The sequence below is a fragment of the Semicossyphus pulcher genome, unplaced genomic scaffold, assembly GCF_022749685.1.
Source record: "Semicossyphus pulcher isolate SPU_LCO1_2020_fin unplaced genomic scaffold, fSemPul1.0.p SCAF_1, whole genome shotgun sequence".
NCBI lineage: Eukaryota > Metazoa > Chordata > Actinopteri > Labriformes > Labridae > Semicossyphus > Semicossyphus pulcher.
In genome coordinates this window covers 25,581,790-25,608,463 of record NW_027211603.1, presented here as the reverse complement: position 1 = coordinate 25,608,463, position 26,674 = coordinate 25,581,790, and the positions used below count along the sequence as shown (strand labels likewise).

The 26,674-nt window shown below is 42.2% G+C and overlaps 1 protein-coding gene across 1 annotated transcript in view; it reads right to left on the bottom strand.

Moving 5' to 3' along the window:
- The window catches only part of spon1a (spondin 1a), a 91,969-nt gene that overhangs the window by 50,310 nt on the left and 14,985 nt on the right, over nucleotides 1–26,674 (bottom strand). Inside the window, exons 4-6 of the mRNA XM_069657984.1 lie at nucleotides 22,954–23,027; nucleotides 22,358–22,480; nucleotides 15,861–16,009 (exon numbers count right to left, since the gene is read on the bottom strand). Coding sequence (XP_069514085.1) covers nucleotides 15,861–16,009; nucleotides 22,358–22,480; nucleotides 22,954–23,027 — 346 coding nt within the window. The remainder of the gene's footprint in view (nucleotides 1–15,860; nucleotides 16,010–22,357; nucleotides 22,481–22,953; nucleotides 23,028–26,674) is intronic.

Genomic DNA, 26,674 nt, shown 5'->3' with positions numbered 1-26,674 from the left:
CCCCGGGTGAGATAGCAGCTCCTCTGATGTTGTAATCAAAGTTCTGCTCAGGAATCTCTGATCTGTCTCTCCCAGCACGTACTCCAAACTATTAATAGACATTAAAAAAAAAGTGCTTCGAAATTCCAATGGGATGCAAGCTGGCTGTTATCGGCGCACGGCGTTAAGGCTTACACAGCCTTCAGGTGTTAATTAAATCTCCACTGACATTCCCATATCCTGCCCTGCAGAATCAGCGGCAGCTCAGATACTGTATAGGTGAAGCCGCTTCAGTCACACCAATCATGCTCAGAACAGGACGGGGGGGGACATCCTGCAGGCGAGGGAGGGAACGCGGTGACAGGAGAGTCGTCCACGCTTAAGGCGGATGAGTTTGTGAGCGCTGACTGCTCCTCTGGAGAGCTGTGAATTGATTTGCTGACTGTGGTTGTCCTCGGTGGCAATCTGTGAGCCTCACAGCGCAGTCTGGAAGCCTATAGTGCTGCCTGGCACATTCATTCATCAAGCAGCCCGAGCCATCATACAGGCAACTGCAGCAGACCTGGGCCCAGGGCGAGGGGATATTATTAGAGATGAATTGAGGTAACTGCCTTTGATGACCCAGTTCAGGCTGTCCGTCGCTCTCTAAGCTTTTCTTCCTTTTTACTAACTTTCATTCTTGCTTCCAGGATCCTTTCTCTGTAAGGAGGTCAGTGGCCATTAAGGTTAGATGTACTGCACTGCAGAGTGTGTGAGCATCTGTAAACTGCCCACTGCTAGGAAAACCTGCCAACTGAGCCCTAAACTTTCAAATTAAAGCCATATATAACCCCTCCATGTTTATCATACATACACCCTGCATCAGAGACGTTTTTATCAACTATATTAAAGCAGTTTATCACACACACAGCTTTGCACCAGAACGCATTAATTCAGTCCAAAACTCACCAGAGACATTAACTCTGCATTACCTCCGGGGGGAGAAGGAAAACAAAAAACAAAAACATGCTAAAGGCAAAACATTACTTTGCATAGATACTTTGCATAGTAGGCAAGAGACTGTCAGAGCTACATCTCCTTTCAGAATATATAATGTGTCTATCAATTTACGGACAACAGCCACTTACATACTGCAGTGTTTGGATGTTTGAAGCAAATTTACATCAAGAACATCATCAAGAATATACTAAAATAAATATAGTGGATAGTGTGCACAGCATTGTTCCCATTAACCTTAACATACAGGAAAGGTAATGCATAAAGTGGTAAGCACACTTAAAACTTGGGCTGCCCGCCCATCATTTCAGCCAATAGGTGATTAGTAGTTGCATGTTTGTGATATTAGCCTGAGGTAACAAAATGTGTAATCAGTGCAGTGAGCACATGGCAGTGTTGAGACCAAGTCATCTTTGCTCAAGTCCAAAGTAAGTCTCAAGTCATTTGGTCCAAGTCTCAAGCAAGTCTCGAGTCATTTTTTCTTGGGCAAGTCAAGTCAAGTCACGTCACAGGTTATGTCCAGTCAAGTCAAGTCGAGTCCTTAGTTAAGGCAAGTCAAGTCCCAAGTCAAGTCACTTTTTTCCACCCAACATACAGCACTCTTACCTGTAGTATCTGGTCTTTATAAAGAGAAAAGACAAGGTGTTAGTAGCCCGTCTAATAATGATATTATTGGCCAATTTATATAACCTGTTCAAAAAGTATGACAGTGAATTGTATCTGTATGATCCTGGCACAGACGCAGCCATGATGATGGCCTGGTCTGAGACCGTAATGAGTAGTAACGAGAACGACTGATGAGGCTTCTCTTTGGGGAAAAACATCAGGTACCCGGGGGCTTTGATGTTGCGTGTTGCCATAGCGAGGAGTTTGACTGACAGCTGGTCATCCAAAGATGGCAATTACAGTCCGGGGAGCTTTTTGAGTCGTCCAATCATGATTCCCAGTTTGCGCTGCATACATACTTGATAGTTAGACAGAAACTTGACAACATTGAATTTTATCATTTTATATTTAACAGCTAACATTCAAACCAATGAACACAAGCAAGTCATCCGAGTCATCGTGCCTCAAGTTTCAAGTCATTTATTTTTTGTCAAGTCGCAAGTCATCACAACAGTGCCTCGAGTCGACTCGAGTCCAAGTCACCAAGTCTCAAGTCCACATCTCTGACACATGGGTCCTTTGACAACCACTAAACTTAAACCTGAGCTTATGTGGACATTTTCTGCTGACTACTATAACTTACCAACTCATGGAAAGCATGTGCTTCACTATGTCTGCGGTAAATCCTCCCACTCTTCAGACAAATTTTGAGATTAACTTTCCATAATAAACCTGCCAGACTACCTCACATGCATACATTACCCACAAGGCCACCTTTCTTAATGGGAAAGGCTTCGCCGTCATCACTACCGATAGGTCTAAGACCGGAGATGTATTTGCTTTTTGACCTTGTGTTCGCATACACAACCGGCTGCGTCATGAACGTAACTGTTCACATACTTGTCTATGCACTACGTGTGTTACTGAAAGATACCTCTAGAGGGCGCACCAGAGAGCTCTGGCCGTATGCAACTACCGTATATGCGGGATGTAAACAGGCATGGTGACGCTCGAGGAGGTTACTATTATGTTCGTTCTGAGATCACGGTAATTCTTGATACTTCTGTGCCATCATGCGCATGTGAAAATGTAGTTAGAAGCAAGTATATCTCCGGCCTAACAGACACACAAACAGCAGACAGGTGCAGCTCCCAGGTAGATTTTGGGATTGAATGTTTGGGGGTCCATAGAGGTTTGGAAGCTGTTGTCAAACACAACACGGTATTTTCAACTGACAAGTCAGCTTAAGAACATTTTGTTAGAAGAACAGGGACGTTTCACCACTCTCAAAACCCATCATCTGATAGGAGTCCAGCCAAAGATGAGAACATAAAGTTCTTGTTTTGTTAGTTCTCTCTACAAGCACAGCAAATTCATACAAACAGAGTTACTATTATTGATGTTTGTTTGCAGGGTGCTCACACACACACATGCACGCACACACACGCACGAACACAAACGGAGTAATGAGCTTTTTAATGCATTTGAGGCAAAATAATGCAACAGTGAAAATGAAAGATGCTGCACTTAAAGTAATGGAATAAACCATAACCTGGAATTAGCAAGAGCTGTCGCAGGAGAAAATGAGTTTCCTGATAATGAATCTCTGCTGTCTTCCTGATGCTTATGGAAAGCTATTGTAGACTAATAATAAAGGTGCTGACGGATAATAATAATAGTGTTTACATAAGACAGTCAGAATGTTTGTTGATTACATACTCCACCATATATCACACCACAATATCAAGATAATGGGGCGACTTGTGACAGATGAGTACTACTCTTGTGTTTGATATGCGTGTGGTCGTGATTGAACGTTCTACCCTGTCCTTAGCTGTCAATCACATCGGCCTCCTTTATCTGTTTGACCCATGCCTGCGAAGACAGACTGCAGGTCCCCAACCTACCAAATGATATGGAGATTGCATTGAATGAGGGGGCTTCAGAGGCATGGTCTCATTTACATAGGGACAACAGAACAGGTAGGGAGCCACTGCTGAAAACAGAATTTGTCGAGGCCACCTCATGAATAAAAGATCACACAGATTTATAATGAGGTTTATCGTGGCCTTGATCTTATGAAGATATTTTTTTTTAAATGAGTCTCTAATCCAAATCCTGAAATCTCATTCAGGAGAATCAGCTCTTTAGCTCTTTAGAGGTTCTGCTGTGACCTCTGAATATGTCACCTTGTTTCGCCCCTGCAGAAAGTTTTAAGGAGAGTATTTGTGCTGCGATGTGCAATGGACAAATGTCAACCAAAGCTAATGCAGAGTAAATCACAGTGGCTGTAGTTCCAGATGGGAAATGAAATTCACTTTCATCTCACAAGTCTATTTAGAGTTGAGTAAGCATATTAGAGGCATACAGTCTCATGTGTACATGTGTACACCTTGCATTTTTATATCCATCCATCCATCTATTATCTATAGTGCTTATCCTGTTCAGGGTTGCAGGGAGGCTGGAGCCTATGGAGTCAAATAACGGTCAAAAAGAGCATGTAAAATAATGTTCACACTCCGCAGTTGTATTTCATGTTTTGTGTGCATGTAAAAAAAAAAGTGTTGTTTCAAAGCCTGATAATTAATAATTTCACTGTCTCATCTCCCTACACTTTCTTCCGTTCATAATAAACCTGCTGTCAGCCACAATGAACGCGGACACTAGAATCAGTTGCGCCACTCCACCATCATTCCCCATTGAGTCCCCCCCGCCCCGGGCCTGACAGCTCTGAATTCCCGGTGGTCTTAGCTCCTGTGCTAGTCTGAAAAGTGACCATTAATAGACCCTGTGCTCAGAGCCTCGACACTGGGCAGAGTCTGCAAGTAACACTGCTAGCTGCAAGGCTAACTTAGCTCTTGCTCTTAGCTGTTACACTGAGTTTAGCATCCTCTGATTGGATTGTCAGTGGACAACGTGGAGGCGGGCTGATTGACTGGTTAGCCGAGGTGTCAAGAAACAGTCAAAATTCATTCTTGTAACTCACAACTCGTAGCTTCAGGTTCACACATGCAGATAGGAAATTTGTGTGTCCGTTACTGTGACTTTGTAAAATCTTGTGGCACAAATTCTAAGTACACAAACACAAATAGTTTGTACAGCTACAAAAAAGTTTTACACATTTCCAAATCTTATCTGTGAGCACAAAATATTTCTACTCCTGCAAAACTTACGCATTTACACAGTCGCAAACCTGAATTTTTCATTATTTTACAAGCTCAAAATCTTTTTGACCATTATTTGACTCCATAGGAGCCTATCCCAGCTGTCATTGGGTGAGAGACGGGGTACACCCTGGACTGGTCACCAGTCAATCACAGGGCTCACACAGAGACAGACAACCTTTCACACTCACATTCACGTCTATGGAGAATTTATAGTCACCACTGACCCTAACGAGCATGTCTTTGGACTGTGGGAGGAAGCCGGAGTACCCGGGGGGAACCCACGCATGCACGGGGAGAACATGCAAACTCCACACAGAAACCCACTTCTGGGATTCGAACCAGGAACCTTCTAGCTGTGAGGCAACATCGCTACCCACTGTGCCTTGCAGCATTCATTATTGCATCCATCAACTACAATGCTTTCTATGTTTTTCCGTTCCTCGTCCACAGCCCTTTTGGCCCAACACATACACACAAACAAATAGTCCCACATTAAGTATGTCATCTCCAGATACATTCTCAAACCTCAAAAACATTCACTCTTAGTAAACAATCCACAAGAGATGTATAAATAGCCTTGATTAATCACAGATAAGAGGGGGAAAGATTTCCCTGGGAGATTACAGATGCAACACTAACTCAAAACATTCCACTGTTTAGCATAAATTATAATTTTATTTACATAAACCGTGTCATCTCACACTCGCAGGAACTTACTGACAAATATTCAGAGAAAAGTTCTGCACAATAAGACAAACAAGGCACACGGCCAATTATTAAATGCTATGACGCACACAGGAAGGCCAGGAGCAGAGTCCAGTCTTCTCTCCTTAGCTTTGCTACTGCTCTCATTTTCTGTCCATTTCTCCGGACACTGAGACGGCTGTAATAAAGCTGCCTCCAGCCGAGATATCTGAGATTCCAGAATAATCCGGTTTGTATCCCTATGACTGTGTATGTAACCCTGAGCCCTGAGCTAGCTGCAATAAGGAGCGGTTAAGTCAACAATAAGGGCCGCACACACACGAACTCAACACACACACAGCGATGGAGTTTGCAATCAGACCTGCATGAATGCACCAACAAATCATATGTATTAACCACAAACATTATCCATTTGCAATTTTGAAACCTGCTTGGGAGGCTATTATGACCTTTGTTCCTCTTAATGATAAAATAACCCATTTCTGTGGCTTTTCCATTAGGAGGAGAATAAACAACCCACTCATATGCCCAAACTTTGTGCATGTGCACACTCACACACACATGCACATAAACAAAAGTCATATTGGCTAACTCGACCACAGTGCATTTCAAAATGTGCCCGCCTCTGGCTGTATTTCTTGATTTGGGCAATCATAATAACAGTCCTGGGAACCAAGGCAGGCATTAAGGCTTTCTGAGAGCTTTGTTTTTCCAAACATGAATATCTCTGCAGGGCTCATAAAGCTCACTTGACAAGGCCTGTGAAATTAACCAAATTAAAAAATTATTCCCTTCTTAACTTCTGTGTTTTTTGGGAAAAACAGACCGAGCCAAGACGATATCCAGAAAACAAAACAGAAGAAGTGGCCATGGGGGGTTGGCGGTGAGGAGTAGGGAATTTCTGCACGCTCTTACAGCCACCGGGGTTTGGCATGGTGCACTGTGGCTTGGCAAGGCCAGATACAAAGGTGGGGTCAAGACTTCACCCTCTGGGAGGCCCCTTTATAGCTAATTGCTATCCCACTGTGGCAAACCTGACCTCATGCAGGAGCACTCGCACAGAAAGATACATGAAGAACACAAGGACATGACAAATGGTGACTAAGAGAGAAGAGTAGAGACAGTAACAGAAACAGAGAAAGACAGAAAAAGATCCTGTTGCTTATGAGTGAATCAAGGCTTCTGAATCCAACTCTTTTGTTTCCAGTGGCCTGAAGCTGCATTTTTATGGGAGCTACCTTGTGGAATTGTCACCGCTGTAGAGAGCGAGAAGAGATATAGTATACATGCCACTTTAAGTTCAGTTAAACTTAATCTAAACAAACAAAGTAATTTGCTACATTTGTACATCCATCTGTTACTGAGTCAAATATTTATCTGCGGATATTGGGAGCTAGAAAGAAAAACTGACTTGGACCAGACATCAATCAAATGCATTGCATCAAAAACAGGCCAATCAGATGTGTCATGCATTGCGACATTGCAGGACTTTGGAGGAAACACCACCTTTGATACAGACTGACACTGAGGATGGAGATCCTCCCTGGCCACATCTTTCAGACATAAAGGCGCTAGACCGCTCTCTTCAAAGCCACCAGACTCCATAAACAAAAACAATAATTGTATCTGTCAGAACACGGGACTTGCTGATGGTCTACCGCTGCCTTGTTACACGACGTAACACACGTTAGTTTGGAACCAAACTAACTTTAAAACACCGCACAACAACACAAACAAACTAACCGATGGAGGCAGCGGGAGAACGTCAGCAACTCCCGTGTTCTGTGAGGTAAAAATACTGTTTTTGTTAGTGGAGTCTGGTGGCTATGAAGAGAGGTATATAACTGCTGTTTCTGGTTAAACAAAGGATCTTACTCTTTAACAAAAGGTCCATCTGTTTTCATTTTGACACCAAAACATGTAAACATAGGGCCCAGGTTTGAAAATAAAGTTTCATATAAATAATATCTGGGAGCTGAGGGCTACAGATTACACAATAAGCTTTCATAACCTGCTTTATGAATTAGTTGGTTATTAGTTGGAACACCTATAACTTTAACTACATAAACCTTTACACTCTCTTCCTTTTCAGTTCATGGGCGGCTGTGGCTCAGTGGTCGTCTTTCAATCGGAAGGTCTGAGGTTCGATCTTCAGCTCCCTCAGGCTACATGTCAAAGTGTCCTTGGGCAAGACACTGAACCCCAAATTGCTCCCGGTGGCATAGCTAACGGGTATGAATGTGATAACTGATTGACAGTTGGGCACTTTACTTAAAACTTTTACTCCAAGTACTTTTTAAGTGAGCTACTTTTTACTTCTGCTTGAGTCATTTTTACACAAGTACTTTTACTTCTACTCGAGTATAATATTTCAGTACTCTTTACACCTAAAGAGATTCACTGACTGACACTGCTTTATAAGATACTGTGCATGCATGTGTGTATTCTTTCATCTGTTTTACACAGTGAATGCTATTTTTTATAGACATACATGAGCATGAATGTTAAATTTTGGTACAATAAGCTTATCAAAATGATTTCCCTTCAAAAATATACATGCAGTCTTTTGTGTTTTCTGTTAGTGAAAATCCTAAAGATCATACATTTCACTACTTTGTTGTGTCTTAACCCACTTAATCCACATTTAATTAAAAGATCATTACTCCTCTGGCAAAGATTCAGTGCATGGCCTCCTTTAAAAGGGTCTAATGGGTTGCTTTCCCCTCCCTGAACTTCATTATACAGTAACATGGCGGAGGAGAGATTTAGCTCAGAGGCACTGGAGAGGAAAAAATCGGAACCACTGTGAATCTGAACAGCAGTTAAACTCACAGCCCCTTCACAGCTTGACCCCTCTCAGCAAGCCACTTGTCTCTCTGAGTCAATGACTTCATGCCATAGAGAATACAATGACTACAGTATGAGGATATTGTCTCATAAACAGATCCTTATAATCACAGCGTCATTAGAACATGGAGTTATTATAGGGATATTTTCAGAGTCAGGACGCACATCCTTTCATGGAGGATAAAAGGGAGCGGAGTTCATTGATGTATCATACATGTTTGCATGCTGCGCGGACCACAAGGTACTCGATTCTTGGCCCATGCACGAGGTAATTAGCTGGCCATGGTTTTAATCAAATGTGCGGGATGAAAGACGGGTTTCATCTCTCTTTGTTTGATGAGACTGGATCTCGAGAAGACATTACCAAACTTAATGATGCAAGAAAATAACCGGGCACAAGTCATCCAGTCTAATCTCTTTTCCAGGGAGAAAGAAAACTCACAATCACTCATTATCAAAATGTCAACAGCTAGGCGTTAAGCGGGGGGAGTGGTGTAGTGTGTTTGAATTGTGTACACATTGGAACGTGCTCCCAATTTTCAAGACATTTTGTTCAGTGCGGCTGTGGCTCAGAGGTAGAGTGGGTCTCCCTCCAATCGGAAGGTCGGCGGTCAGATCCCCAGCTCCTCCAGTCTACATGCTTTAGCAACCTTGGGCAAGATACTGAACCCCAAGTTGCTCAGTGTGTAAATGATTGGTTGCCTTGTATGGCACCAAATTAGTGTATAAATGTGTGCGTGAAAGCTGACATGTACGGCAAAACATCTTGAGTGGTCTGACATCTACAAATGCGCTACATGATTGCAGTCCATTTACCGTTTAAGTGTTGGTTAAGCACCTTTCACACATGCGCTGCGCTAAAGATGCACTGGTGGGCTGCATGTATGTGTGACCTTTTCCTGCCAGCCTCCTAGAAAAATGTCAGCAACAAGTCGGGGGCAGCTGATGTGTGAACACAGCAGGAAATACTCAGGAACACTTACAGCCAGTGAGTGACGGGGGTAGAGAGGGGGCGGTATTAAAGCAAACAATACAGCATCCTATTTAAAGAAAGTTACTGTATGTTGTAATACCATTACAACTCTGCTTCATTCATTTCCGCCCATATGTTACTGTTTGTTCACAGATCTACTTCCTGCTTCTCTTGAGTTATTTCTCCCCCACACACCTACATCTGTCTTCTGTAACTGCACACAGCGGCTCTTTCTGTTTGTCTCGCCCTACATGTGTCTGATCTGATGACATTCATCGTGAGCTGTGTGACAAAGTCGGCCAAAAACACAACTCGCAAGAGGGAAAATCTCCTGCTGTGAGGGACATGTGTGAAAGGGCAATGCTAGAAAATTTCAGGGGCAGACTGTCCTGAAATTTTTTGGGGAAAATGTCAGATGTGCATGTGTGGGAGGGGCTATAGCCAACGTTTAAAACACCAATGTTTAAAAGACAACGTGGCGTCATCCACTGTTTTCATGATAAACTGCTTTAAAGATTAGAGTTTGGTACTTCGGCAGTCGCCATCATTTTTTGGCAGCAGATACAAACATATTTGTTGAATCATATTGAAGCCACGCCCTAAAGCATACCGTGCTTATCTTCAATTTTACTCTAAATGGGGCCATAATTAAAAAAAGCAATATCCTGCTGCATGCAAGAATACTTGAAACGTATTGAGGTCATAAACTCATTAGAACAAGACTACGTCAAAACCTAATATGTGGCTGACCGCATCAGGTCAATGTGCGCTTTTGTGGGCAACACTGGAAGCGTGGCGTGTGTGTGACTTCTGCGGGACGTGTTCATTTTCAGTTGAAATGCATAAAAACAGATGAGAGTCTTCACAATGCTGGCGTGACACGCACATATCTCGCCTGACTTTCATGCCGAAAATGTAGAGAAGAGAAGCCGGAAATATTTTACTGAGGTAATAAATCAACTGAGAGATAGGGTCACATGATCTGGTTTCATTAATCAGACTTCTTTTCGCAGCCAGCGGAGTCGCCCCCTGCTGGCCATTAGAAATAATTCAGGTTCAAGGCACTACTGCATTAGCATCCCTCTTGAGACCAGAGGCTACATCCACTTCTGATAAGGTATTTGCTCTGTAAGCATGAATTCAGACTGAGAAATGAATCAGCAAACAGTTTGACAGTTAAAATAAAATAACTTCACTCGGTCCTTTCTTCAAACTCAGTCAATGTCAGAAGAACACAAATCAATACGATAGACTGTAGCCCTTCTCCTTGTGCATCTACTGAATAATCAACACAATTTTCCCCAGACATAACAAACTAATAACACTGATGCTTTGACAACGCTACCACAACAGGTATTTCAAAAGTACCATAAGACACAATTGGGACAAAGATTTCAGTGCAGTGAAAAGTGGCTGAGAAGTAATTTTCTGTACACAAAGAGAAAAACACACACACGCACACACCTGCTCATTCAGTGAGATTCAAAGACCCAGAGGAAGCTGCATATCTATTATTCTCTACCCACGCTTCTGACTGCAGACCTCCCACTTACAGATGGCAGACCTCACTGTTCTCACGACAACTGAACTGCAAAATTATCATATGAATCCTTGCAAGGTGCACAGAAAGAGGAGCAGAGGGAGACGGATTAACAATACGCTTTTTGATTCCATAATACCTGTTGTTCTGATGCTCATCGAGCAGAATAAACGTGTGAATACGCTTTAATGCTCTTTGCAGAGTATGAAAGAACTTTAATGAACCTGGCAGTGTGACTGTGATTAAATACAAGCAAAGCGACGTAATTGTAATAACAGCTGCAGAAATATGTGAAACCTGCAGAGAAATATCCTGCATTGATGTCGTACAAATTATCTAGAGGTACTCCAGGAGTCCTTTAGACGACCCATGAAAGAATGATCTGCACACGTTTCCTTCTTACAATGAATAGATTCCGCACAACATAATAACAACCACAGCTTGATTCTGTATAATTGATCTGTATTCCCTGTCATTTACCTGTCTCTTTTCACCTTCATCCGGAGCTGTGTTTTCTCGGCTCCGTCGCCCGGCCGTGGAGCTCGGGATAATAGAGGATTTCGTAAGTATCCGTACTGTGCAATAATGAAAAACACCCCATGCTGCGGGAGGAAATGGGAGATTTCATAATCCGTCTGAGGCCTTGGCCCTGGTCGCTGGTCCATGGAGAGAGTCTCATTAAACTTCTCATTAGTGACACACTGAGCTTCTGTAATGACTGAATGCATATACAAATCACCTCCGACATGAGAGGAGGGACAACAACAACGGGCCCAGGCTGCATCCCGAGGCTGCCAAGCCCTCTGATAAGAGCGTTTGTACTTGGCAAATGAAACAGTAATGCACATCTGCTGACAGTCTGGGAAAACAACAAAAAATGGGTCCCTGATTACATTCTTTAACTCACCTATTCAAACTATTGTACACACTAAACCTCAAGACATAGCTCCTATTTTACATAACAGACTCGCTAACAGGAGATTACACCGGTCGAGTAAACATTTGATCTGCATCTTTGGCGTCAAAATCAAATCAAACGTCTTCTCGTCCACCTTCTCCTGCAATGTATGTCTTTCATTTCGTTACACGAGTTCTTAAAAAAGGACAATGATGCTCGCACTGTACCGATATGATGAGTGGCATTGTGTCGTGATTACTTCTGCGCGGTGCAGAGGTGCTGAGACTGTGTGGGAGAAGGCTGTATTTGAAGAGGCTCTGACATGCAATCATATTTTTATTACTAGCTGGTCACATGGTAAATACTAAAAATAGTGGGCTGGGCAGCCGGCTTGTATCGAATGGACAAATTAAATTGAGCAAATTATGCATGTCGCGTTTTCACTCCTTCTATGACAAATGTCTTTTAAAAGAGGAATTACATTAAGAGGGAAAGAAGATACAAAATAGTACCACTGTCGTCTCTACGTTTGCAGTTTAATAAAGATCTGATTCAATGCGTTTGTTCCCTGTGGACATGCATATATGGAATCTCAACCTGATGAGCAGTAACAGCAAGACAGATGGTGAAGCAAACTGTTGTCCGAGCTCTGCAGAGTGACGAACTAGAAATGAAATAAAGCCATCACACTCTGAGTTGACATGAGCAGAATGAAGGGCTGTGTGTGCATGTGTGGTGTGTGTGTGTGTGTGTATGCAGATGTTTGCACGGTCCGCATGGCTGCTTGGCTCTGCAAATGAAACTTTGTATGAACACTCTGATCAGTGCACCCCTCGGCTGGAGTGGAGCCTGGCTATGAATATCAATTTAGCATTTATCGCTGGTTGCTCCCCCTGACGGCCCACCTGACACAAAAGAGAATCAGCTTTCTGTTTGTGTCAGCGTTTACCAGAGAAGCGCTGCACGGCTCGAAAGAGGGAGCCTCCTTCACCCAGCCCTCCTTACCTCAAGGGCATCGACAGGCTCTATGAGTTGTCTGAGATGTATGAAAGTGGATACAATAATGTGTGTGGTAGCTGTCTGAGGCAACAACAGATCTGTTCTAGGTATTACATCGGCTGTGAGAGTAAACCACAATGAAACCACATGCCATATGAGGCTCAGCGCAATCACACTCTTATGTGATGCTACACAAACGGCGCTACTTAAGCCTTGTGCAGTATTGACATACGCTGATTATCCAGTGGCGTTTTTCAGGCAGTGAATGATCGCATGCAGCTTTCTAGTATCAGACAAATCAGGGCTTATATTGATCGCCTGTGTAATCATCGCCCTGTATTCATGTCAGCCAATCCCGATTCACCATTGAGCAATTATTCTCGACAACCGCAGCTGGAGCAATGCCACACCTGGTCATAACATGATCTCTGTTGTCAAGGAATATGCCTCGTTTCTTGGTGTTCATTCATTTCATTGTATCTGCTGATAAGAAAAGAGAAATATACTTCCCTTGTACGTGGCGTAAAATTCAGTATACAAGACACACTTTTGATACTCATTTCATCTAAAAAGTTCTGTGTCTTATATACCGGTGCGACCAATATACCTTTATGAAATGCAGAGGGAGGTATTTTATTGTGTTACGATGTAGCTATATTCTAGCTAAAGCTTCGTCATGCGCCATCACGATCGCCAGTGCAGCCGCCACCCTCACAACAATATCAAACTATCAAAAGTCAGAAAGCCATAATGTTAATCCTTTAAAACGTTAGTAAATAACCACAGAAGTGATGAACTACATGCTGTCATTTACAGATAAACGTATTTGTGGTTCCCGTCACCGTCCATGCTCGCTTTGTTCACATTTATCTATTTTTTGTAGAAACTTTATTGAATTCTACTTCATGTACGAACATTTGTTTTCATTTAGTGTGGGGCTGGACAATCGCTTTGTATACGTTGCCAAGTTCTCTATGAACTCTGGGTCTTTTCAGTCAAACCAACGGTAAGGTTTTCTTTAAATGCATGATTATGACATAATAAGGGAAAAAAGCTGTTAAAATGTGGTGCCGTTTGCCGAATCGGACGCTTTTGATACACAATGGATGGGGGCAAATTTTTGGCTGGAAGAGTTCGTGTTCAGTGTGTCTGCACTGTTGTGAACACGCCTCGGAGTCCGTGAGTCTATAAGTGTCGAGATTGGGATTCAGCCAATGAACATCAGCGTAGGCTGAGTTCAACTACCGCACCGCTAGTTAGCAGGATTGCAAACTCAACATGGTGAAAAAAGAAGGTAGGCTGTAATTTGTGTGCGTTTTAAATTAAAATAAATTGTAATAGTGTAGAAATAACTTGTATACATGTTTTTATTATCAAATAGCTATAGAAAACCTTTTCCCTCTGAGATAGCCCCAAAGACAGACTGCGTCTTATATTCCGGTGTGATTTATATTCTGGGTTTTACGGTAATTCTTCACCACCTTTAAAAATCTGTTAGTAATTGAGGAAATGAGCTCTAGGAGGACAGACGTGATCGATTATGTGAGGAAATGAATCATCATATCGTGTGCTCCAGAAGTAATCTAAAGTGAAATGCAAACACAACATTTAATTAGAAACAACTTATAAAATGGATGTTTTTCACTGGTCAGTTAAATATACTGTTGTTTCCCTCTCACGTCTAAGATAAAAAACTCCTCTAATGATCCAGGCAGAGACATGAGAATAATACACAAAAAGACGTGAGCTCTAATAGCAGTGGGAAGGCGGCAATGACACAGAGACCCCATTGCTCACACTATGCTCTCATTATCTGCTGTGACTCCAGGTCTTCAATATTAGCCAACAATAAGCACTCGGCAGGACCATCTGCTCTGCCAGCACGGGTGAGAGAGAGAGCTATGGAGAGGAAGGAAAAAGGGAAGATGTACCATGCTATTTGTGGAAATAATAGAGAGAAGATAGGCCAAGGAGGGAGAAAGAAGTCGACCACAGGAAATATATGTAACTTACAAGTAAATGTCAAAGTGAGGTGAGGATGATAAACAGAGTTTTAAGTGAAACATTTTCCTAAGGCACAGAAGGGGAGATCATACACAGTGTAAAGAAGTGGATGTAGGCACAGTGACGTCATACGCTGATTTTGTAAACTCTCGTTGTAAAGCCTCCAAATTGCTTTTTTGACGTCCACATTTTTGATTTTTGGAACCAGAAGTGACCATATATGGATGACATGGTGGATCTGCATGATTACGTCTCCATCCTGGTTGACAGTGATTGACAACATAAACTCTTTAGGGAAATTGTGAGTCATAGTTGTCATCTGGTTTCATACAATCGCATGTCTTTTTGCAATCAGTGGACTTGCCCCCTGCTGGCCTTTAGAAAGAATGCAGATTAAAGGGACGGCTGCATTGGCTTTACTTTTAAAACCAAGAGTCTATGTCCACTTTTTATTTAGTCAGTGGAGGAAGCTTTACTAAACTTAGCTGGAATGAAAGGATACTCTCATATCCCCCCCCCCCTGCTCTGTAGAACTTGCTGTCAGCTTATTTAAGCTTTATTCAACTAGGCATACGGAAGTATCGACATGTAACTTTAGGTCAACTTTGTCTGGCTAAGGAACAGTATGTTGGAGGGGAGTGGGGTGGGGGGACCTGGTGTTGATGCTGCCTCCAAAGCAGCTCCAGAGCATTAGGGTAGGGAAGGTAGTTTCAAAGCCTGATCAATGATTAACTGATTTGCATGAATTTAATGCTGAGCATTTTGGACGTACAGTTCCTGCGATATAATTGCCCTAATTTCATGACACATCAGAAAGTGAAATTTCCTTATATGCCTTTCTTTTCACACCCAAACCAGCTCCCACAGAGGTACACTGAGCTCCTGTGTATTGGTAAAGTCTACACAGAAGATGTAGAGACAGGCTAAGAATAGCGTAGCTGCTTCAAAGCACTAATCAATCCTGACAACAATGTCAAAACATCACTGAACTCAAGAGTGCCTGTACCCAGAAACCTCCTCTGAGGGCCCAGCTGTGTTATGCAACTCCTCTCCTATCAGTTTGGGGACCTTTTGATCCTTTTCTATTTTACTTTAGGTACAACACATACAACCTGTCAGTCTTCTCCTTGTGGTGAAGAATCTTACCTTCTGCCTTATCTCCTCCTCCATTTTGACCGGGGAGCCCAGCTCAGCAACCTGTTTAACTCCTTCGCTGGAAAGGCCACCATACTCCCACAGCACATAGTTCTTAGAATGGGAGGAACCAATGATTGCTGACCAGTGATTGGCACGACCTGGTGAAGAAAGACAATAAAACACCTCATTGGTTAGACGTCCAAACCTCTTTCTAATTTTCTTTGCATCATTCATTTAGCAGGGAGGCACAGCTGTGGACATGCCAATAATGATCAGTTGATTGGTTCATCAGTGTGTTGGTTGACAGACCAAACACCTCTTCTGGTGCAACGACAAACACTGACTTGTTCATTCTATTCTTTATTGATGCAAACCACCTCATGTGTGTAGCCTTAATTTGAATGCTTCCTTATAAGCCCCATATTTTCTCCCTCTTTCTTTCTACCTCCCCCACTTGGGACAAAGGTTTGTATGTCCAGCTGTCATATGGAAAACCTGTCTATACCTGTAAGCATAATAATGCAGCAATATTATTACCTGGCGATCCGTCAGAGGTGATAGCACAAGCTAAAGCACACTTGAGCCTAACACAATCAACTCAGAGACAATCGAAGCTCAGCTGTATCCCCCGGCGTTGTGTAAGGCATAATAAGGCACTGAGTACAGCTGTTCATCTTGTACTGATGGGCTCACTGTTGATGTTTACAAGCCATTCCGGGCTATCCTAACTATCTCACTTTGGGTCTGACATATCTAAATCACCAGCACAGAAACACGTTGTCTCATATTCCTTCATTATCCCCCCTACTGTCATATTATTCCCCTGCATGGCATGTCATTATGCACCCTGACTGGAATGACATCCAGCTACATCACCCTGAGTGCACAATGATGATTTCACAGCCCCAACCGAGTCCGTAGAGCCATTTCAAGACATAAAATTCAGCTGCTTTGGAAGCCTTCTTATGAAGCTGGATGATTATTGTTGTGCCGCCTAAGAGAATCCTTTACATGAACAGCTTCACTGTGTCGGAACAATTTTATACCACCTATTTAATCAAGGTGAGGTTCACCCAAATGGGTTATAGGTGTTCTTCATATCTTGATGCCCAAAATAGAGCCCTGATTCTGCAGTTCTGTAAGTCACCCTTTCTGCCTTTTGCTGGTTTCCTAGTGTGAGTCTGACTACTGATTAATTACTATGGTACCCATCTCCTTGTTTGCAGTATTCCTGTTGTCGTATATTGTGGAAACTTCAACATGTTCTCAAAGGGGCATTGCAGCACTGGTTAATGTAGGACCTTTTATACTTCCAAAATACATTATTGAGTTCTGGACAAATGCTTTGAAGCATGGCTAGAAGGATGATTGTATCCCCAGAATGATGACGGTATCAGCCATCAAAGGACTGGTGACCATGCTGGTGCACTGGCTGCTGTTAAGTAGGTCAGAGAACACATTTTGTAGATTTCAGGTACTATAGGCTGTGCAGGCTTGTTGTACAGACTCTTATATATATATATATATATTTATATATATATACATTTGAATATATTATTTCAACCTACATTCTCAAACATTTTAATGCACTCTTTAGTTTGGCATCTTAAATGGCCAAAACGCCCAAATGAACATTTGCTGACAACAGCAAGAAAATGAAACCAAAACATCTCTTTATTTCAGTAAACTGTCTCTTTTCTCAACCACTAAATGTAAATCATGAGGATGGTTCTAGCTTTGTTAGAGTTTTTGACGTCTCAAAAAGCAACACTACATTTCTTCAATTCCAATTTTGATAAAACATTTAGGCTGTGATTTCTACAGTCTGACTTCTCACAGCCCATGTTCGAATGGAGTACCTCAAGGTTCAATGCTTAGCCCTATTCCATTGTAGATACTGCTTTGATGCCATAACAAACTACATCATCTTTTTTTAAATTATTAATACTTCCACTCAGCAAAGTTGACACATTAAGCTGCAATATAGACAGCTGTCACCTATATTAATTACAATGAGTATAAAATGTGTAGAAATTGTCATATTCTGAAAGAATGGGGAAAGGGAAGGGGAGCGAAGTTTGATGTTTCAGCATGCTTTAAGTTATATTTAAACTGTCCATGTCTGGCTTATTCAGCATCATTTAGGAGCCTTAATACACAACGTTTAATGCAACATCACTTAGATTAACACTGTACTTCCATGGCACAGAGAAAGTTACAAATGCTTTGGTTGCAACTTGACACGACAATATGTCGTCTTTAATGTCTGGTTTCCTGTTATATGCTGCTGCAAGGTTTAACTTTCAGGAAAATGGAAATGGGGAGATATTTTCTTTTTATAGCTTCATTTCACTGGTTGCCCATTTACGACCTGGCCTCCAATAATCTTTCTAGACACTTTTTACTCTGCACACAGCCTCCTAACTCTCCCGGAGTCCCGGTTAAAGACTAACGATGACCAGGATTTGGAACGACCTCCCCGAGGAAAGTGGACTAGCAAAGTCGATATCATCTCTTAGGGCCTGATCTGGATGTGTTTTTAGCAGTAAAAGGTGCCCTTCTCCTTTGGCTGGCAATGGGTTTGTTAAATGCTTTTTGTGCTCCAGGTGCATCACATTTATCTGCCTTGCAGTTTATGGGGAAGTAGTTTGACAATAAAGTGGAGTAAAGGTTGTTTAGAGGTGTTTTTGTCTACTCGGGCTACCAGAGAATATCACAGTATCACATTATGTGGTTTAAATGATCGTTTGGTACTTAATTAGTATCAGAACATGAGCTGAGCGATTGATAGAAGGTGTCTGCTCTGTTTTTTTGGCCTTGATTATAGTAACAGCAAACTATAAGCTATGACCAACCACTTATCCAGCCACCCATGCTTCCATGTTTCCATCCAACCATGCACCCAACCATCCAACCAAAACCTCTGGTCTAGTAAATCAATTTGGGGGAAAGTCTACAAATCCAGGATGGATTTATGTATTTGACTGTCTAAAGGAGACAGGGCCTCACAAGTTTAATTGTGTTTGAAATGTTTGGGAGTTTTGGATGTTTGTAGTCTAGAAAAGAGGGTATGGTTGGTGCCTTTAATCTAGCGAAAAACCAGAATTAAAAAAATAAATCTTTTAATCCTTTGTTTGATCTTAAAATGCAATCCAATCTTTGTGTATGAGAAAGTTTGATAGCATCTGTAGGGAAAAGTAAAGATTACCAAAGCAGATGATTCCTTTTCCCCAATTACCCTGCCCATCAATCAGTCTTTGTCTTGACTGTCAACCTTATTTCAAACATATGGTTTAATATTTTTGTATAGGCCCTTCATGAAATTACAAAGTCATTCGTTCCCCCAAGCGTTCATAAATGCCTCACCCTTTGCAGGCAGGAGTCATTGCCAAGCGCTAAATAACTTAAGCATTATGGCTCCTGTAAGCTGATTTATATCCATCATCGGCTTCTTGGGCCTAAGGTTGAGGCAGTATTGGATTTACTTCCAAGCTGGGTATAACCTGGAGTCTGTCTGCTCCTTACTAATGCAGTTTTGGCATAGGTTATTGTTTTGTGGTTGGTGTTAGGGCTGGTTTCCATGACTTGTAGAAAGCTTTTTTAAAGGAGGGAATACAGCAGTGACATGGTATGCCGCAGTGTTGGTATCTGTTAAGTGTCTTTTAATGACCTGCCACAAGACAAAAATATAAATCCTCACGAGGACGCCCCTTTCGCCCGCTCTGGGAGATTGTAGGACTCTCACACCAAACAAACTAACTTTGTTGCTGTGTTGCCCGAAGTCTGTAAATATACGGTGATGACACAATGATGCCGAGGTGTAATGTGGTAGTGCTGGACATGTAACTGTTTTATGTATTATTTTGTTGTTATTTATAGGCGACAGTGCACACAAAGTAGATTTAATTTGACAGTTAAACAACGACGCGGATGCTCAAAGGAGAGAATGTGGCTTTGCAAACGGTGATATTTCGTCTGCTGGAAAACAATTACAACTCTCTGTGTCTGTGAAGGAATCATGTGCCACATATGTAATCATTTAGAAGGGGAATGGACGTTAGCTAGGTTAAGTATGTTGGATGTTGTTTTTTCTGTGTACTTGTGTATCACTCTATTGCTTTCCTTGTATAAGAGGCAACGACGTGGTTATTCTTCATTTAGTCCATAAAGGTAAATAACTCTTTTCCCGCTTTCTCTTTTCTCTCTTCAGCTATGGCCATAAATAATCTTAGTTGACAGAGGTCATCCTCTGTCTCGATTTACTCTACAGCAGAAGAAGCTGCAGTCACATGGGTTAAATAGCCAGGCATGCTGCAAAACTTAAGAAAGGGGCAAAAGATAGAAAGAAAACAGAGGATGTCATTTCGTCCATGAATGAAAAGAATCCTGTAGCCTCCTTTTATAGCGATTTGCATGACATGTTACATATAGGTACACCTCAGAGAGCAAAACATGGGATCTGTTTGCACAAGGGAGAAGTCAGATGACAGGTGGAGACTTTAATCAGAAATGTTCATCGAACCTTGACTTGATCCTTGCTTGCATTATACCAACTCTCAGATGTACGTCATTTTGGACAAAAGCATCTGCTAAATGAAATTGTAACCTTGTAAAACTTAAATAAGGCCAGATCATTGTGTGCTTATTGTATTGTGGTCAGTGAATAATATTGTTAAGTGGAATATGTGGGGTTTTCTCATAACTGGTTACCTAGGATATGACTTTGTGCAAGGACACATCCAAATGTAGCTTCCCGAGAGGCAGATTGAAAGAGAAACCACACAGCTTGCCCTCTCCTCTTTTCAGTTGATCTATCTGCGAGGTGTGTGTTTGTGTATCTGTGTGTAAGAGTGAGTCACAAACCAACCTACTCCCTCCATAAGACAGTAAATTAGGGTTCCTTTCGATTTCAGGGTTTATCTTATTCCACTCCAATCAGTGTATTGATCTGACCAGTGAGAGCCTGATTTAGACAAGACAGCCCAGTGTAATCCTTAAGTCCATTCGCATCCTGATAGTGTGGCTCAAGGTTATACACACATCACGCCCGACAATAGCACCATGGTGTAGCTCAACACCCACATCACTATTTAGAGCCTCGTTCCGGGGCTAAAACACCCACACGTTGGGAACATATACATTTTTGGGGTTACAGTGCTGCAATCAAGATTAAAGGATGAGGCTGCTGATGATATATATTTTTGCTATTGGCAACAAATCCTATTAAAAGATCAAAATCAAGATTGTCTTAGACCATTTCTCACTATGTTCCAACTTCACAACCCTGTCTGCTGCTCTCGGCCCTCTAACCCAATCGTTTATATTCAAGACATGAGTGTACACTTTAGGCTCAATCATATCCTAAAACAGCTGGGCACTGTAGGTTTAATTGGAAACTCAAATAGGAGTGGATTATGCATTTGTTGGGGACTAGTTTTGGCCATATACTATGTGGAGAGCTACTGACTATTACCTACAGCAGGTAGGGGATACAGAGGCTACAGTCCACGATGCGGCAACCCCAGGTTCGACTCGCATCCTCGGCCCCTGCCGCGTGCTATCCCCACTCCCGCTTACCCTGTTTCCGACTATCCACTGTCCCCTCTCACTCAATAAACACATAAAAGGCCAGAAAAAAATAAAGCTAGGTGGCATTTGCGAGGTGTACTGAAGGAACATGTCAATCAATATAGGCCCAAGGCACGGTAGTCTATATGTAAGGCACTATAACAGGATCAATTCCCTGCAGTCTTTTCCATTGCAAAATGGACATAGCCAATGTGACGCCATCCACTGGTTTGTGAACGTCCTTCCTGCAGCCTACAGTTTGGCATCCTGCCGTCACCATTTTGGTTTTTGAAATTTAGAAGTGATTCAGACAGGATGGAGCTGGAGATTAGCGAAGTGTTGGCAAATGCTGGTCATCATAGCTATGCCCAGGACTAATTAATTAGCTGAATAATTTGCTAGTTTGATAGTTGTTCATTTATTGGACTAAAGCTAACAGAGCTATTGGAACAAAGTGAACTAGCCACTCATTGCCCACATCTAGTTAGGGCAAATGTTTCGCTCGTTATCAATCCCCTGAGACGCTTCAGTTGGTTGACAATGAGCAGATCATTCAAATCAGGTGTGTTACGGAGAAACCTAAAACAGGCAGGAAGGTATAGCTCTCCAGAACAGGGTAGTAGACCCCTGCCTCAGGGACAGCAAGCCGAGGGTGAAGGTCACGAAAAGGTTAACTTATATAGCCAAAATGGTCTTCTCGTCACTACAACCTGACATATCCTCTGCGGGGACAAGGCGACAAAAAGCCTGATTCCCTAACAGCCAACAAACTTTGATCATTGTATCAGAAACACTGAATGAACGAACATCTGGGGAATGGTGAACACAGTTTTTGGTGTGTTGGCTCTTCTGACTGTAAAACAACAGAATATCATCGTGTTCGTTCTTTAAATGTGATATGGATCTGAGGTGTCAGCGAGCAGAGAGTTTGTGCTTACGTGGATAGTCTTTGGGATGAATCTTCTCTGACCAGTTCCCAAAGAAGGTGACTCTGTACTTGGCTGTTCCACAGGCACAGCAGTCCAGCGGAGGTTTATCCGTTGTGTCCCCATACAGCGATTCTGCACAGAAATGAGGAGAGGGGAGAGGAGAGGAAAAGAAAAATACAGAGATAAAAAAAAGCATGAGATAGCATAAAGATCATTCTCATTAATATATCAGACTCAGATGAGAGAGGTGCCCATCATACAGGAGATGGGTGGTTTAAGAAAGTGGGGAGCCCAATGGAGGAACAGGAGGGGGTGCATGAGCAACTGGAAGGATGTGCAGCACGCTTCTTTTGATCTGTTGCTCAGCAGGGCTCCAATGTCATGCACAGCCAGGGGTCACGCTCATTTACAATCACTCACATGCCAAAGTATGAGAGCAGAGAGGAATGTCCCTGCATCAAAATCCAGAAATGAAAGGAAACAGAGGAAAAGAAAGACGGACAAAGAAGAGACAGTAGGGAGCGAAATGGAGTAGCAGCAGGGAGACTGAAGGAACAAGAAATTCATTGTATATTATTTATTCCATGTCAATAAAAGAAGCCTACCTTTCTCACACAGCCGCTTCGTGAGTGAGCCTTCATCCTGGAAATAGATTATCCTCTTCTGCACAATGCTTGCCCTACACAGAGAGAAGAGAGGAAGAGATGGGGGCAGTGAGGGGCAAAGTTTGTGGGGGGCAGCACCAAGTGCAAATGTATATGCGTAGGGGGCAAAACTAAGCGTTGATGTCACAACAGGAAAAGGCTGGAGAAGATGAGAAACATTCGGAGAAGCTGTGAAGTTTTAAATAGAAAGAGCAGACAGGAGACAGCAGGAAATGTGGAAAAGCCTGGCCTTTTAAGATCTGATGGAGTCTGAACAGTGGATTGTGGCAAATGGAACAGGTGCAGGTATTCATGATCATCACCCTGTTTTTCTGAATACTCCTAAAAGCAGGTATCAGAGCCCACAGGGAAATTGCTGTGTCTCAGATGGAGGCATTGAATGTCTCTTACAAAGAGCCCAAAAAGCATGCATCAGCATTAAGATATACCCGTACCTAGAAATGAGAAGTTGAAAATCTTTAGAAAAGCTGGAAGAGAGAAAGACAGCAACCAAAAAAATATTTTTTGCACTGAAGAAGTCTCATCTCTGTAAGGAAAATGTGCAGAAATGCACAGACACACTACATAGCAGACTAAGCACTGTGTCGATAAGACGTGATTGACAGGCCAGCAGCAATGCTCCCCAAAATGGGGTCCTGGCTGAGGGGAGTTTTGCTAGATTGAGCTGTCTAAGAGGCTTGTTCCACTGGGTGGTAGGGAACATAGGTCTGAGAGGGGCCTTGACATGTAAATCAGCCAGAGACGAACCTTTTCAGAGGCCAGCAGACTTGAGAAAACAACAACAGAAAACAAGCCTCCAGGCACCTAACTTCCTCACAAACACCAGGCTTTTACACCAGCCACGGCAGCGGGAAGGTTTCCATGGGGATAAATCCTAACAATGAGTTGCTGGATGGACGTGCTGGGGTAAGATCTGATCCAGGTGGGCCATGTCCAGCTGGACCGCCTGGATGCCATTCATTCTGGAGTATCAAACTAAGCTGAGCAGTGTTCTGCTCTGTTAGGCTGAGCTGATCCCAGACCCGGGCTCTCACAGCAAGGAAACACAAACAGCGACATGGGGACAGGAAACGTGCATGAAGGGAGAAAATGGAAGAAATAAGATAATGATGGTTGTTTTAAACTGATACATGCCACTCGCTTAATTCCAAATTTTATAGATGAAATATTATTCCTCAGATGCAGCTTTGTTAAGTGTTCCCATGCATCGTTTGATGCTTGCTTTTAAAAGACACTGTATATTTTGTATCATTAGTTAAGTAATGGGCATTTGGAACGACCACATCTTTACAGTAAGAAAGAATGAGAGTAATATAAAAATTTTTGAAGTAACAAGCCTCACGCAGGAAGCATTTATTCACTCTATGCTAAAGGCTAATTCATTAGCTGGCTATTAAGCTAGTTAGGTACTGTGCTTTCTACAGACAGAGATTCTATTTATGGTAAGCTGACAGGAGTTGCTTTTTCATTAGACTAAAGAAAAAAGTAAGGAAAGCTTGTGGAATGTAGCAAGCTTGCCGCTTCTTCATGCACATCTTCTGTGTAACAAACAGACCTTAGTTACTTAAAACAACAGTTTTTCTCACCATCTTCAAAATGGGGTAAAGCCAACAACAACCCCGATTCTAATACACCGCAGCAAAAAGCTAGCAGGGAAGGTATGATGAGCACGGACACGGCTAGTTGTTTAATAGTGCTAACATATTAATGCTAGAAGTTACTCAGCATAAAAGTTGTAACACAGATTTCTTGAACAGTCTGTTCGGATAATTAACCACACAGGAAGCCATGTATCAAATAGAATTAGCATGAAAATGTACCAGAAGGCAAAGACAACATAGAACACAGGCAAGAAGTCAAGTTCACTTACTGGAACTAGCTGATGTGATGTCTAGCAGGACAGCTAGCAGCTCCTACCTGTCACTCAAACTGACCACACCCTAATTATGCATAACTTTAGGCCTTGCTATATTTAAAAGGGTGAGTTATATAAACCCCCACCCCCCAACAGTTGTCATGTTGAGAAAGACCCTTTTTTTGATTCAGACTGTTAACATGTTTCATTCTGCTTCAAAGGTTGCACATTGTCGTATGGGCTTCTAGATTTTGGACTTTTTAGTTAAAAGTGAGGTTCACCAAATTCAGCAAGAACGTTTTATGCATCACTTGTCTCTGCCTGATGGAGGCCACCTGTTTAAAGTTGTAATTTCAAAGAGTTCAGTTTTGTTCTCTTTGGCGGCAGCTATGGCGATTAACGGTAATTGCGGGAGCACACTTCCCAGATATCCAGACAGTGTAGCATGTGCGATGTCCACGGTTGGCTCCGGTTGTAACTCTTGATTTTCCTGGCTGATGATCGCTTTCCTATTTAGACTGTTTGCCCTCATCTGAGGGTCGAATTTGTTTTTGTTTTTGTTCTTTGGATTTTCACTTATTTTTGAAGTTGTATCTGTAGTCATCGATCTTTTCTTTGTTTGTTCAGCCATAGTAGATTACTGTTTACTCACAACGCTTGCAGAGACCAGAAAAACAGCCACTTAGCTCCGCCTACCCTCTCTGGCAGACCAACCACTGCTGGGTGATGGAAAACGGTGCGTCACTAACTGGGTGCGCTTGAGATTTTTTTCCACAAATGTCGCCACAGACCCCCAGTCTGTAATAATACTATATACTGTAAATGCAAAGGCTTTCATCAGTGGGCCATAGGCTCAATCACCATTGTGTTACCTCATTCGGCGATAGAGAGTGACTTAACAGACATTTATTTAAATGAAAATCTTCCAGATTATAACTTTAAATGTGGTGTGCATTTTCAGATTTAAATGTCAACATAACCCAGGCCCTAAAAAAAAAGGGAAGTTTTATTCACAAAAAAGTGACCAAACAGCAAAAAGGAAAAAATAACCAAAAACTTGGACAAAGTCCTGTTGTCCAACATCAGCCAAAGAAAACATCTTTAGCAGTTTATTAGTGTTACTGTGACATGTAGAAAGGGAGAGTGATTTGAAAGTTGGAAGCTAAACAAAAAACATCTTCCTAAATCAAAGCAGTCCTTGACCGAGAAAGGAACCCAGTAAGGGGACAGGATGGTCAGTCTATTAGACCAGACTGTACATGATGCACCCACATGTTGCAGTTATGTAAGCAGCCGCTGATCCTGGACAGCATAATAACCCTGAGGCTGCTGTCAGAGTAAGGGGTGGGCTAAATAACTTTTTGATAATGACTTTAGTTAAACTCCGTGTATTTAAACCACAAATACCAGATCCGTTCATAATAAAGAATCCCATTTATTTGTGTTACAAGTTATTTTCCCCCTTGTGAAGAAATCACAAACTATCTGTTCATGTACACAGCAGATCTGAACCACTCATAAATTATTTGGTACCTGTGAAAAATGCCAACAAAGAGTAAAGTGGTGCCTGCCATAAATCCTCTTAAATCACTCTAGTACGCCACTTAACAACAAATGTGCTCGTTCAAGGGGTTCTTGCATGAGGCCCATTATGAATGTTGATCGATTGGCTTGAGGATAGCAACTTGTACCGTCAGCATCTCCACAGTAACAATGGATGACAGCGACATACACCTTCTAACATAAGATTGTCTGTTCTCTTATTGGTTCTAAGCTTCATTTACCACTTTCATTTAAGCTGTGTGG